This window comes from Salminus brasiliensis, chromosome 18 (genome assembly GCF_030463535.1).
Source record: "Salminus brasiliensis chromosome 18, fSalBra1.hap2, whole genome shotgun sequence".
NCBI classification, from domain to species: domain Eukaryota; kingdom Metazoa; phylum Chordata; class Actinopteri; order Characiformes; family Bryconidae; genus Salminus; species Salminus brasiliensis.
The window spans coordinates 14,714,262-14,729,241 of NC_132895.1; the positions used below are offsets into that span (position 1 = coordinate 14,714,262).

The 14,980-nt window shown below is 40.4% G+C and overlaps 1 protein-coding gene across 3 annotated transcripts in view; it reads left to right on the plus strand.

Moving 5' to 3' along the window:
- Positions 1-14,980, plus strand: part of arhgap42a (Rho GTPase activating protein 42a) — a 35,818-nt gene that overhangs the window by 17,051 nt on the left and 3,787 nt on the right. The window contains exons 5-24 of one of the 3 annotated variants that reach the window (XM_072662718.1): positions 698-799; positions 944-1,054; positions 1,686-1,790; positions 2,108-2,237; positions 2,336-2,436; positions 4,094-4,203; positions 4,443-4,502; positions 4,909-4,987; positions 7,583-7,622; positions 7,715-7,777; positions 8,323-8,397; positions 8,514-8,598; positions 9,207-9,265; positions 9,703-9,808; positions 9,929-10,088; positions 10,294-10,456; positions 11,781-12,176; positions 12,495-12,645; positions 13,339-13,401; positions 13,713-13,792. In XM_072662718.1, coding sequence (XP_072518819.1) covers positions 698-799; positions 944-1,054; positions 1,686-1,790; positions 2,108-2,237; positions 2,336-2,436; positions 4,094-4,203; positions 4,443-4,502; positions 4,909-4,987; positions 7,583-7,622; positions 7,715-7,777; positions 8,323-8,397; positions 8,514-8,598; positions 9,207-9,265; positions 9,703-9,808; positions 9,929-10,088; positions 10,294-10,456; positions 11,781-12,176; positions 12,495-12,645; positions 13,339-13,401; positions 13,713-13,792 — 2,239 coding nt within the window. The remainder of the gene's footprint in view (positions 1-697; positions 800-943; positions 1,055-1,685; positions 1,791-2,107; positions 2,238-2,335; positions 2,437-4,093; positions 4,204-4,442; positions 4,503-4,908; positions 4,988-7,582; positions 7,623-7,714; positions 7,778-8,322; positions 8,398-8,513; positions 8,599-9,206; positions 9,266-9,702; positions 9,809-9,928; positions 10,089-10,293; positions 10,457-11,780; positions 12,177-12,494; positions 12,646-13,338; positions 13,402-13,712; positions 13,793-14,980) is intronic. The other 2 variants (XM_072662720.1, XM_072662719.1) reach the window with 2 other exon arrangements.

Below are 14,980 nucleotides of genomic sequence, written 5' to 3' on the forward strand. Positions count from 1 at the left end.
ATAAACCATTACATGTTGAACTGCAGAGCAGAGAGCTTAGGTAGGGCTGTGCTGCTGATAAACGGCTCATAGTGCAGTACAGTCTTCCATGCTGCCATGAATCATCATCTTTATTATTGATGATCCTTTAAGAGCAGTCATGTGTTCTGTGTGTGTTCACACGTGTTCTGCTCTGCTCTGCTCTGCGTGTAATGTAAAATACTGCATTGCCAGTCGCTGGAGATGTAAAGCTAATGATTAATCCATTTCCCTCCTGCATCTAAAATGTGACCCTTTAGCAGCAAGTGAAGGAGCTCTCTGCTGGTGCTGGTGTTTTTAACTTTTATTCTGACGTTATTAAAATGACAGATTTATTTCAATGATGTCACCGTGTCCAACAGGGCTGGATTTGGTGTGGTCATTTCCAATAAAGAGATCAGCCTTTATTCTGATCTGTCCCTTCCTTAGGCTTTAGAATGCCATCTGCTGGTTAGATCAGCCACTTGAAGTGCAGCTATGTATTCGGTCCGTATGCATACAAATCAAAATAAACAAATGGGAAATCATCAAAACATTTTAATGAGGGTTTTGCATGATGGTTGTTTACAAGTCAAAGGCCTTATATAACAGAACATTTCTGCACAAGACATTTATCTCTGTAATTGCTGTAGAGGAAATTCCAGTTTCTGTCAACATGCTCTCTCATTTTTTCTTCAAGGAAGGAAAGAAGAAATTTGACAAGGAAACAGAGAAATATTATACTGTTCTGGAAAAACACCTGAATTTATCCTCTAAGAAGAAAGAGTCGTTTTTACATGAGGTAATTATGGTAACTGTTCATGTTTCAGTTGAGTCCAGCAATACATTTTACTGTTAAAGTAGTAATTGTAAGCTAACTGTGTACAAGAACTATGTCCTTGTAGTGTTTTCCCCACTGTTCACTCATATATACTTATATTCTCAGGCAGACACCCAAATAAATAAGGAGAGGCAGGTGTTTTGTGACGCCTCTCTGGAATACGTCTTTAAAATCCAAGAAGTGCAGGAGCGAAAGAAGTTTGAGTTTGTTGAACCGGTAAGGAAAAGAGGCTAAATTGTACAATTTGAGTTTAACTTGTGAGCTCTCACGCTGTCACTTCGCTGGAAGATCAGTGAGAAATCTGGAGATGTGAGGAAATGCACACAAGGACACATTTGTATCTTTTTTAATCTGACAGATAGATGTTTAAAGCCACATCCTGCACCTGCTAGTTTCCATCTGCAGTAGAATCTCCCTTCCATCAGCAGGGGCTGTAACAGATATCCTCATAACCCCATGAAGACATGCTGGAAACACCTCCCCTTCAACACAGTTACAAAAGACTGATGGAAATAGGAAGTTAAATCACAATTAACAATTACTGGTTGCATATACACACTTCAATATAAAAGTGCTACAGAGAGCTCTGTGTGCTATGCCATAGAAGAACCACTTTTGTAAATGAGATCTGGAAGTGTCAAGGTTCTTTACACTCTTTACACACGTAATGGAAGCAAATTGGTTCTTCCCTGGTATTGCTGGAAGAACCGTTTATAACACCTGTAAACCATCATACCAGCACATAGCTAGCTATTACCTACCACCAAAGATCCTCCTGTTTCATGTTTAAAGGCAGTCCTGAAACCTTGTTCTGAAACCTAATTCTCTCTTTCTCTTATTCTTTCAGCTCCTAGCATTCCTCCAAGGACTCTTCACGTTCTACCATGAGGGTTACGAGCTGGCACATGAGTTTGAGCCATACAAGCAGCAACTGCAGTTCAACCTACAGAATGTAATAGTCAAGTTGGGGTTTGTGTGGGTACAGTGGGTTAGCAATGGATTAGTAGTGCTGCAATGTATTATATATATTGGCACTGTAAGGTTTTACTGTTGTATGAAGTAGATATTAATATGATTGGCAATTGGCTCAGACAGTGCAGGAATCTTAGCAATACATTCCACTGGTTCATCTTTAGCATGAAAAGCCTTTTTGGGCTTTTAGCGTCTTCTTATGACTCTTCTTATGAGCAACTATCACTGCCACTGTTGTGGATGTTGCTGTCTGACCCCCTTTTGAACTCTCATGTTGTTTGCTTTTGCTCTTTGAAGACAAGGAATAACTTTGAGAGCACTAGACAGGAAGTGGAGAATCTGATGAGGAGGATAAAATCCGCAGAGCAGGACTTCAAAGCCCCTGGACAGTGGACCATGGAGGGCTTCCTTTATGTGCAGGAGAAGCGTGAGTATCTTATTAGCACAAATCCATGAAACTATGTGGAAGTATTTGGTTCAAATCCTTGTGCCAATTTTTTTTTTTTTGCAAACTTAATTTTCTAGGACCCCTTGGATTCACTTGGAGCCGACATTACTGTACATATGAGAAAGAGACCAAGATGTTCACCATGAGCAACTCTGAGATCAAATCTGGGAGCAAACAGGTACAGCATTGCATTGCTCCTACTGCGTTTTCCATTTCCCATCAGCTACGCAACGATCGATGTGTGTGTACAATAGCTGTGTTTAATATAACCGTTCTTGACCATTCATTTCAGTAAGGGTTAGCTCAGCCTTTCTTGAGTCAGTTTGACTTCCACTACCTACAGTCTAAATGATCCAACCCTCAGCTCAACACATCTGATGGACAGAGTGGCTTCTTCAAATTCAACACAAAAAGTCACATTTAATGACCACTGCAGTTTCAGAACTATTCAACCCCTTTAAAATCCCTCATAAGAACACATATTTGCAAGTCAGGTGGCAAATCAAGGGCTTTATTAGTTGCATCAGGTGTGCTTGAGATAAAACACTGGCTTGGGGTTTGTTGACTGTAACGTTTGATTGCATGTTAGAAATATGGCTAAGTCAAGAGAGTTGTCCAAAAAGTTCAGAGAAGAGATCACTGTCTTGCACAAACAAGGAAAAGGATACAAAAAGAGAGCAAATGCACTGAATGTTCCTAGAGATGCAGCTGGAAGCATAGTTCATAAGTTCGTAGTTAAAGGGACACAGGCTACACTACCTGGACATTGCAGAAAGTGAAAGCTGTCATCATCTGCCACCAGAGACGACAGATGGTCAAAAACCCTGCAAAACACCCTTGAGTGACTGAGGTTTCAGTTTGCACAGTAAGGTGCATACTAAGCACTGACGGTCCCCATGCCCACACATCTCTACTGACCCAAAAGCACAAGAAAAGTCTAAATAATAGAATAAAAAAAAACTTAAAATATTTTCCAAACCATATAAATTAGGGCCTATGGATCAGCGATAGGTCTGGAGGAGAAAGAATGAAGCATATGCTCAAACAAACACCCTGCCCACAGTGAAGCATGGCTGTGGCTCAGTGATGCTCTGGGGCTGATTTGCTTACTCGGGCACTGGAAACCTACAGCATCTGGAAGGCAAGATGGGTTCAATTAAGTCTCAGGAAATTCTAGAAGAAAATGTCTAAAGAAAAAGAAAAAAAAGCTGAAGCTTGGCTGCATTGGACTTTCCAAAATGGTGTGATTCCAAGCATATCTTAAAGTTCATCAAGGCTTGGTTTCAGAAGAAGTCCTGGACGATTCTGGAGGCGCCATCACAGTCATCTGACCTCCTCGAAAATCTTTAGTTGGATATAAGAACTCTGTTTCTGCATGCAAACTCAATAATATTAGTGAACTGGAGACGTTCCACTAGAAATAGGCTGAGATTCCAGAAGCTGCCAGAAGCTGGTGTCTGGCTATACATCTCATTTGCAGCAGGTCATGAAGGGGGTTAATTAAGACTGCAGTAGGCATTAAAAGTGCCATTTTGTGATGAATTTATAGAAAGCACTTATTATATTAGTTGTGTTGAGCTAATTAAATAGTTCTTGTTTTATGGTTTGGTTTATTGCAAACAGCTGTAAAATTGTGTCCATTTTGCTAATGAACCTAATTTGCAGTGCTTAGGCAGTTGTACTAGCTGTGTTTTCAGTATGCTGTAAATTGTGTTACCTTGGCCCCCCAAATTAAGCATTGAGCCCCCAAGATGGCTTTCCACAGCACATTATTATGCAGTCCACACAGTGCTTTTCTGTGCAGATCAGTGACGCTTTGTGTTTTCTGTCTAAAGAATGGACTGGTGATGAGTCCACCTGAGATGTTCAAGCTCAAGTCCTGCATCAGGAGGAGAACAGACTCCATCGACAAGCGCTTCTGTTTTGACATCGAAGTGGTGGAAAGGTTTGTTTTTGAAATTCCTGCACTTGAAATTATGGCACTTTGTGCGTTTTTCCACCTTCTATGAGGCATGTGAGTTCAATGAGGACATTGTGACGTCTGGCTCTACAGGATGTGGTAAAGAATTTTAAAAGATTATATTTTCCACTTCAGTGTTTTTGTTGGCAAGTTCTGAAGTCTGTCAGAGACTATTTTCAACATTCCTTCTTTCCTTCCTTTCCTCTTCCTCTTCATAACTGAAGAAATAACACTTGTCAAGGGATTCTATTCAGTTCTCTTCAGTGTTTCTATAAAGTGCGCCGGTATGTCACTTTCTTCTTGCTCTGTGTTATGATTGCATGTGTTTTGCCGCATGCTATCAGTAACCCACCTGTCCTCTCACACGCTGTCTTTAGCTTTTGCCTCATTCACGTTAACAAGCTTGTTGGCTATCAATGGCATAATTTGAAATAGAGCATTTAGCTTACTGGAAGATCACAAGCACTGTGTTTGGCTCACAGGCAGAGATTCCCAGAAATTTGATTTTAATATATGAATATGACTATGCTGTGAAAAAGAGCAGATACCCAGATATCCAAAGTCTCCTTTTTTTGCTTGCTTGCTGTTGTGTACAAGGTGATGTTGTCTTGTAGAGGCATTTGCTTTGCAGCAGATCCCTGAAACAAAAATAAACTCTGCCCTGTGTGTGTGTGTATGTGTGTTCTCCAGGCATGGCATCATCACCCTACAGGCTTTGTCTGAATCCAATCGGCGTCTGTGGATGGAGGCCATGGACGGAAAGGAGCCGGTAAGAATACACCCATTGTGCCTGTCTTTTGCTCTATAGCATTTTGAGGAATATTTTCATTTGGATGGGCCACTGCTTTCTGGATGTTCTTTTTGTCTTTAAAGAGCCCTTATTCCACATTTTCTTGTACTGTATTTATTTTCCCATGTGTAATATTTGTGGTTTTATGTAGAAAAACAGTCATTCATTTTTATGAACATTTTCCTACCTCCCTAAATCCCTGAACATTAAACAGACTTACTGTGACTGGCTGCCCTGTATCGTGCCTCTTTCAAAAAGCAGTCCAGGCAGAATGACCTATCTAATTTCAGTGTAGATGGGTGGGCTCGATTGCACTGTAGGGTGGAAAATACTGCATTTTCTGTGACATCACAAAAACAACGAATTCAAAACAAGATGCTAGATGTTAGAATCTATATGTGAACTAGCGCTTCATTTATGTATGTTGAAACTTTTCCACCAAAAAAATCCACCAAACTCAAATTTGTTTCAGTTGAATTTTATTTATGTATACTTTCATGATGTACACCCTTTAATTAACATTCATTTAATGTCTTTTAAATTAAGTTCACTTTCCTGAACTCGAAACCTAACTCTAATCCTGGTCGTAATCCTAACCCTAACCAAGTTAATAATATACAATTCAAATTTCACCAAACATTTGACCAATTTGAGCATTAGTAGATTGTCTGCAAGCCATCAAAATACATGGTACTCAGCCTCGGCTATTTATGGCTATCAGAGGTGGATATGTAGAGTTTAATAAGAACGGCCACTAAAGAGCTCATCTTGTCAAATGATTCATTTATCCCATCTGCCCCAACTTCAACTGACACACAAACTAAACAAAAACAGTAGCTGTACTCTTCCATTCTTCATGCTTAGTCTAGTCTCAGTCTAAAAGTGTATGATATGGCGTGTTTGACCAGGAGTGTGAGGAGAGATTTTATTACGTTGAGACTTGTTTTTTGGTGGAGCTCGTCTCTGTGGTTGCCCCTAGCAAAAGGGTGTGAGTTTTGGGACAGATTCAGGGTTCATGGTGCTTATCCTGAGTAAACTTTGGTCAGACTGACTGAACTCATAAGCTTCTGATCTGCTCTTTCCTCTTCCTTCCAATCCCCTGTACATGAAGACCTCATGGCCTACAGTCAAAGTTCAAAATATACTCAAAAATAAATCACAGTATCTTAAAAGTGTCTAGGAAAAACACTATTGGATGTGGTGTTAACATAATTACCAGCAGTTTACAGATTTTTCATGTTGTTTATGTCACTGTATCGCCTTTAAAAATAAAGGTGGTAAAAAAGTGATCTTTGGAAAAGTCCTGTAGAATCATGTTTGTTTTTTTTAATTGCATGAATCTTTGCAGATTTTGTTTAAAAAGGTTATCTCAAATCTTAGTACTCACAAATAACAGTATTCAGTGATTTTTCTTTTTCCATAATTAATGTGTAACACTCCTGGCAAGTTCACAAAAAGCTGCCTGTAGGCTTCAACTGGTTCTCAGAATTGAAAGAATCTCCACATAAAGGAAAGATTTTATGACAATAAAATGTCCCATATTTGTGCTGTTTTACTTTTTTTTTTTTTTACTTTTACAGAATTTAGCAGATGCTCTTACCTAGAACAGCTTACAGAGGTGCTTTGTCTACAGTGAATGCCCAGATACAAACAAGCACAATCTGATACCTATATCCAAACAGTAAACAATATTTGACACCTAGACACAAGCAGTACACAATATCTGACACCTAGACCCAAACAATACACATACACTTTGTGATACGTAGACACAAACAATAGACAATGCAGATGCATTTGGACTGTGTGCAGAAACATATTAACCCGTAAGTGCTGTCTTAAAGGTAAAACATGACCTGCTCCTCAGCTTTAATTGAGAAAAAACCCTAATGGAAGCAGTGAAGGCAGCTCAGCACAGGAGTGACATGGCCGAAGACAGGAAGATGAAGGACTAGTGGGGCTGCTGTGTTCTGTTGACCATTTAAAATGATTCACTGTGTGGCACTGTGTTCTCATCAGAGCAGGCTTTGACTTAATGTTTGGCAAAGCAGGAAAATGTCCTTTCTGTCATAACCTACCGTATGATACTTTAGTAAATGAAACAATATTTTCATGTTATTGCGAGTGAGTCAGTGACCCATTCCTGCGTTGGGCCCTTACTTACGTTTTATTGTTCTTGTAATCTTTGTCATCATGAAGCAATCAGAAGGGCTCTGTGGAAGTTGTAAATGCCAGGAAAGGGTGATGACAAAGTGGAGTATTTATATTTCATTAATGGTACTAAACCTTTGATTAGTCAGTAAAGGCACAGTCAGATAGCACTAAAGACAGGATGTAACATAGTTTGTGCTGTTCTGAACCTGAAGAAAGCAAAATATTAGGGAATGTAAAAGATACCATGGCGTTGGCTTCTCTGCCCGTGCACTGCTAGTTATACTGAACATGTGTTGAGAGCTGAATTTGTCTTACATGTCATATGTGGTTGCATTGGGTGTTTGTGTTTTATGTGCTAAGCTATTTCCAGTAAAAGATGTATGTCTAGTGGGACTGATAAACATGTCTTGTTATCTCTAGATTTACACCCTCCCAGCCCTTCTGAGCAAGAAAGAAGAAAGTAAGTTTACTCGTCTTGCTGTGAATTTGGGAAGTCAATTTTGATCATGTCACGTCAGAATTGCTGCAAATATAATGTGCTTGTCTTTTCAGCATTCCTAAATGAGGCGGGGTTTAACTTTGTGAGGAAGTGTATTCACCTCGTGGAGACCAGAGGTGAGTCGGGTAATTACTTTTCCAAATGGATATCTCGTCTATTCCAGTGCCTCCGTACATGTGTATACTTGTGTTGTTCAGCTGAAATGCTAAATGCTGCCATACGCACAGGTTCCCAACCCTGGTGCTTGAGGTACCCCCGGCCCCTCACATTTTTGTGGTTCCAAGCTGTGATACACCTACTTTAGTGTTGGAAGGGCTTGTTAATTCACTGTTTAGTTGGATCAAAAGTGTTGAGAAATAGGAAATGACTGCATTGACGTAGGGGTGGAAAAAGTACTGAAAACCTTATGGGTATAGGTCAGAACCTGTCAGAACCTTTGAATAAAGCCAAAAATGTATTTAAGCGGAGGTGAAGAGTGAATACACTGTGAATTAGATTGGGTGGCTAGTTCATATAAATCTTAAATGAAAATGAATAACTGAGCAGTATTACAGTAACTCAATTACTCAAGTATTTTACAGCACCTTAAACCACAACCACGGGACCCCCTCCCCTTACCTATGCTCAAAGTAACCCAATTACATTTTCCTTCACTTTCCAGGTATCCAAACTATGGGCCTGTACAGAATAGGAGGAGTTAATTCCAAAGTGCAGAGACTTATGACTTCAGTGTTTGGTAAAGCTCTGTTCTTATTTTTTATTACAGTTACATCATGTTCCTAATCCATTCCTTTGCTCTGTGTTCCCTTTACAATGTAGTTTAATCCAGAATGTTTTGATGTCTTTCTACAGCTGCCAAAGCTCCTGCAGATATGGATCTTGACCCAGACACTTGGGATAACAAGACTATCACTAGTGGACTCAAGAATTATCTCAGGTAGGAAAGTAATGTAATCTGATGGAGGGGGAGGGGGGTAGCATTTACTACAAAAATATACATCTCTGGTGTCTCTGGTACATCAAAACAGGTGACTTCAAGAGAAATTCCAAATCTTAAATTATGGTCTTTAAAAATTAATTTAGTAATAAGATCACAAAAAGTAGACCGTGTTTTGCTTAGGCTTAGTCAGGTCATTGATTATACCTGGTGGTTCCTCCTTTTATACTCGTAGGCACTTCTACCTCCCTTCCACAAGGGGCAATATACATTGCATACGATCTTGCCTTCTTTCCCATGTTGTCCAAAAAAACTGAAATAATTTTCGTAATGCACTCTACAAGCATTTCCCCATATTCTTGACTACCCACAAACAATGCATACATTTCAGTACTGGGTTGTGTATTACAGATTGAATGACAATCACAAGGATATAACAAGGCATTTTCTAGTGAACCTGATTTTAACACCTAACGTTACTATGCTTTAAAGATCATAATTTAAAAGTGTAGTTTTCTCTGGAGGTGATTTAAGAAAATAATCTAAGCAGAGGCAGTTCACTGATTACTGTCAAAACATGTGATAATTCAGCTGCTGTGTGTCTCCAGGTGTCTGGCTGAACCTCTGCTAACCTACAGACTTCACAAAGACTTCATCATGGCAGTCAGTGAGTTCTTCCACATGCTCTCATTCTCTTAGCTTTTCCCCCAACATGACCTTCAGCGCATTCCAAAGGAAAAATGGAAAATGATGATTCAAACTATTCATCTGGCTAAATGAATTGACAAACACACTGTACTTAGACAGAATGGGATTCATGTTGAAGAACAAGCCCAAAGCATTGAATAAAACATGGTGTCCTTTCATTTCCTACTTGTATAGTATACACATAAATTAAATTACACACAAGGAACCCCTTGAAATTAAGTAGGAGGGTACACAGGTTGAGGAGTGTTACACCTGTTCTTGAATGGGAGTTGCTGTTTCCTACACTGATATTTTAATAGAAAAGTGTAACTGTTTTAATTTCAGCTGTGATATGATGTGATGAAATCAGCTCTATTAAGTTAAACAGAATATTAATACTGTATTTTGCATTTCTAGAGTCCGATGACCAGAACTACAGGGTGCGTGCAGTCCACGCTCTTGTACACAAGCTGCCTGAGAAGAACAGAGAGATGTTGGACATCCTGATCAAACATCTGTTTGTGTAAGATAGGATTTTTGTCAGTATTCAGATCACATTTTGTTTTATCTGTCTGTAAATGTCAAAGTGGTTGAGATCAGCTTAATTGGAATGATCACAAAAATATTTCTCTGCCATTTTCAGGGTTTCCACACACAGCCAAAAGAATCTGATGACTGTATCCAATCTTGGTGTAATCTTTGGCCCTACACTGATGCGCTCCCAAGAGGAGACAGTGGCTGCCATGATGAATATCAAGTTTCAGAACATTGTGGTGGAGATCCTCATCGAGAATTATGAGAAGGTAAGTGTTGTCCTTTAATTAAAATTAACAGCAGGTGGCACTGTTTACCAAACACAGACGGGAGCAATCATTCAGTTCCTGAGGCAGAGCGTTACAGTCGATTCTTTGTTTTCAGATGTGTTGTAAAGCTTTGTTTATTTTGAGCCAAAGTCTTGTAATGTATGGTGGTAAGAATGCTGAATGTTATCTGTTTGGTGTTCCTCAGATTTTTCATCAGCCTCCAGACCCCAATGTGCCTCTTCCTCAGTCTCAGCCTCAGTCTCAGTCTCGCTCCAGCTCACGGCGCAGCAACGCCATCTGCCTATCGTCAGGACCACGCAAGTCCAGAGGCCTGTACCCACCCACTTTGTGCCTGGCTGACGCTGACAGTGTGTCTCTTTTGTATTTTTCTTGTCCTGTCTGTCACACTCTGAATAGAAATGGCTCTGTAGGCACAAAGCCAGCCCTCAGCCACAGTATTTTGAGTGGAATCTGAGTCTAAGATCTTTGCTTTAAAAAGATTCAGAGCATATGTGTGTTTAGACATATATAAAACTAATATTATAATATTAAGTATTTTAAAACACATTATGTAGCATTTGTTCTCTGAAATAGCAGCTTTAAAATCATTCTGATGCTCCTCTTACATATAAAAAAAGAGAATATCTCTATGGGACTACTGGTGAAGTGAGATAATGCTAGTAGCATCTGCATAATGCTGCCTTAGCCAGGTCATATTTGTGTAAAAGAATTGATATATTACTGTGCTACCTCTGTAATACAATAATACTAGAGTATTACTTTCATCCCACATGCTTCTTTCATTTCAGTGACCGTCCTGTATCTTTTAGCATGTCCAGAAATGCATGTGTAAAGAATATCCTTTATCAGTGGTGGCAAATTTTAGTGCAAATTCTACTTCCAATTATAGGGGGAGCCCAGAAGCAAGAATGACCACTTACCACATAATGCTGCTTTAAAAATACAGCTTAGGAAATGTTTAACTCAAGAGTTATAGTTTCAACAATACCTCCAGGCATTAGACATTATATCGGGGTCAATAATAGTATGTAAGATTGTGTATTGATGAAATATTGGAGCATAATAGAAGATGTGTTTTGTTTTCAAAGGTTCAGACCACCCTTAATGTCATGTTCTTCTAAGTCATAATGTACATTAAGTAATATTTTAGGTGAAATATTCGTATTGGATGTGTAATTTCTGATATTGGAAAAAAAAAAATATATATATAAGATGTTCCCCTGGCATAATGTAAAGGAAAGTCAAAGGAAAACCAACAGTGCCCCCATCAGATAAACAGCCCTCTTGAGGCATGGGCTCAATAAGACTTTACTAACTACTGTGCTTTACTAACAGTCCTGAGGAATTGGCGCACCCATGAACATCCATGAGCCTTGGGTGCCCATTACCCTGTCACTGGTTCACTGGCTGTCCTTCCTTGGACCACTTTTGGTACCACGTTTTAACCATTGCATACCAGGAACACCCCACAAGACCTGTTTGATGTTTTGAAGATGCTTCTAACCAGTTGTCTAGCCATCACAATTTCTTCCTGGAAAATAAATAAATGAAGGGTGGTCTCTGACTTTTGCACAGTACTGTATATAATCCAAAATAAGTCAATATATGACAATAAATGCGTGGAATTACTTTTATATCGCCTGTCTCCTTTTCCTTGTTCTCCTACCTCAGGTGACACGTTCAGCAGCAGCCCCAGCAGCACACCCATGGGGAGTATGGAGTCTCTGTCCTCTCACTCCTCGGAGCAGAATGGCTGTTCTAAGACGAGTTCTCCATCTCGCTCCAAACACAAAACCTCAGGCAGTCTGTGCTGGACAACTCCTTCCCCCTCCTCCAACGGCCCCAAGAGCCCGCCTGGCACCACCAGTCCCGACTCCAGCTCTAAAGAGGATGCAGCCAAAACGGATGGCGAGTGGGAAGAGGCTCTGAGCAGCCTTCCGACTGACCGAGCTTCTCCAGCTCCAGAGCTCCCAGACAGAGCTGAGGAGCAGAGCCCAGAGGAGCATGGACCGGGACGCCTTAGTATGTCCACCTGCTCCTCCCTTACGTCCCTCCACATCTCTGAGGGTGAGCACCGCACCAGCTGCACTACTTATCTAACTAGTTTGACAAAAGTAGGTCCGATCAGTACAACAATAACAGTAATACTTATTATTTTAAGGTTGTTTTACCCTACCTTTGGTTTGGTATCTTGGTACAGGAAAAAAAGGAAGTCTGCCCAGTTTGCATTGTGTTTACCACACCAGAATGAACGTTCAGTTTTATTCAGGGTTCCAAATACAATTCAGACCTCAAATCGAGCATGAGGAAATGATCACATTAGCACACCAGCCCTTTTAAACAAATGTAGGTTTCACAAAGTCACATGCATGTCTATTCACTTAGGTTTCAGGAGCTGTCATGGTTCAGTCCAGAGTTTGGTGTCACGCAGTAACCGAGACAGTCTGAAGTCACCGCCGTTACCAGATCTTCCTCCTAAAGGCAGATGCAGACTGGACTCATCAGCCAGCAATGGATACCAAAGGCCTGGATCTGTGTAAGCAGCCTTTTCTTACTAATGTTACCATTACTCACTGTGCCTTTACCCTTAAGTCATGTTGTTAGACAAAAGTAATAGCTGACATGTTGCAGAGTTAATTATGGTACAAATGTGGCAGTTTATCATTTTGCTTGCCATTTCAGCACTTACAGATTGCCATGTTTACAGAAGTGGCCTTAGTACTAAGTCTCGTCCTTGTATTCTTCTCATAGTATCACCTGATACAGATCAATGCCTTTTTAATACATAGAAAGTTTTAGAGAGCATCTAAAGGCTGGGAAAACAGATGCTAAAGTACTATAGTAAAGTACTAAAGGTCACAGTACTATCCCAAACCCGTGGTCTAGCAGCAGGCTTTGGGGCTTTACTCCTCACTAGTGTACTGTTTGACAGTTCTCTAAGAGATGACCTTAAGCCACAATGCTGGCTGTTAAAGTTCTCTCTGAGTGCCAGAGTGTTGTCATTGAGGCTCCAGAAGCACATGTTTTCTTTCCTTCGTCATAACGTATGAGACTTATTCTGTAAACAACTCCATGTGTTTCAGAAAAGACGAGTCTGTTCATAGCTATTAGTAAATTAGCGAGTCTAGCTAGCATTCAGCAAAAGCATACTGAGGTAACCTTTGTGAGGGATACTAAAGCGCATGCACTACGACAAGTCATTGTCAGCGCTCTTTGTTTACTGTTGTAGGGTGGCCTCCAGAGCAGCTCTCTTTGAAAGCCCTGTGGTCTCCCAGCCGGCCCCTGCTGGAAGGTACGCTATCAGCCTCGGACCATGTGTGACAGAGCGTGAGATCTATTGGTTTCAGCACTCTGGGTTGCCCTGTGTTTTGAAGCTATGTCGTCCGAAGGGACAAGATGAAGAGTTGTGGTTTTTGCAAGCGAAATAGATCTTATGTAGTTGACCTTACCCCTGCATACCCTACAGTCATGGCCTGACATAATCACCCTGCCCAATTCATCTTTACTGAGAGGCCAACAGCAAGCTGCATGCGTAAACTCTGTCATGCATCTTGTCTCTCCAGCTGTGTCCCCTCTAACTCACCTCTTTTGTTGTGATTGCAGAGAAGCCAAGGCCATGTATTCCTGCCAAGCAGAGCATAGTCATGAGCTCAGCTTTCCTAAAGGGGCGCTCTTCTACAATGGTAAATGCACTCTTGCACAAATTATTGGAAAAAAAGAAAACAAAATGCCTAGTAAATCATTTATGCAACAGCATAGCATAATCTGGGCATCCTGTAGAGTGAAGAACTGTCATAACCATCATATTGATGGTCACATAAAATGTGTTATGTGTAAATATATGTGTTATTAGTGTGGGTGCCCTATTGTGCCATTGGCATCTTTTATTCCCTGTGTTTGTATATATATATATATCTGTCTATTTCAATACCCATTTCAAGTCCTAAAGCTTTTGAAAAATAAGTAATGTTATACAATTGCTAATGAAAATCATATACACAGACTCACCAAACAATTTATTATGAAGACTCTGCTAAGGGGCTTCCTTTTGCTCCCCAAACAGCCTCCATTCTTTGTGGCATGGATTCCACAAGATGTTGAACACATTCCTTTTGATTCTGAGATTCTGAGGTGGTAAAGTAACTGGGAAGGCTGAAGAACACTGAACTTAAAACCAGTGAAAGCAGTCAGTAGAAGTTGGGTAATTTGTACCCATGAAAGGAATACACATAGCCAGCAGCAATAGCCATATAGGTTGTGGCATTCAAGCATTGATGGTATTAACAGGCCATTTACAGGCCAGAACACATTTCTCACACCATTACGCCACTTCCCCCAGTCTGGACCGTTTACACAGAAGGCACGTTCATGGAATCTATGAGTTCATGGATTTAAGCTATTGGCTCCAAATTCGACCCTACCATCTATGTGCCTCAGCAGAAATTAAGATTCAACGGGCCAAGTTATGTTTTTCCAGTCTTCAACTATGTGGTTTTGTTGAGTCTGTAGCCACTGCAGCCTCAGTCTTCTGTTCTTAGCTGACAGAATTTAAAGCCAGCAAGTCTTCTGCTGTTGTAGCCCGTCTGCCACAAAGTGTTGTGCATTTTTGAGATACTTTTCTGCTCATCACTGTAGTCTTTCTTGATACGATCTGGCCGCTCTCTGTTTACCTTTCTCATCTACAAGGCAGTTCTGTCCACAAAGCTACCTCTCCCTGAATGTTTTTGTCTTGCATCATGCTGAATATACTCTAGAGTCTGTTGTGCTAATAATCCCAGGAGACACCAACAATAATGACACACCCAAAATCACTGAGCTCATATTTTGATGGTTAATATGAACATAGTGTGTCATTTTAGGCATTGCACTGC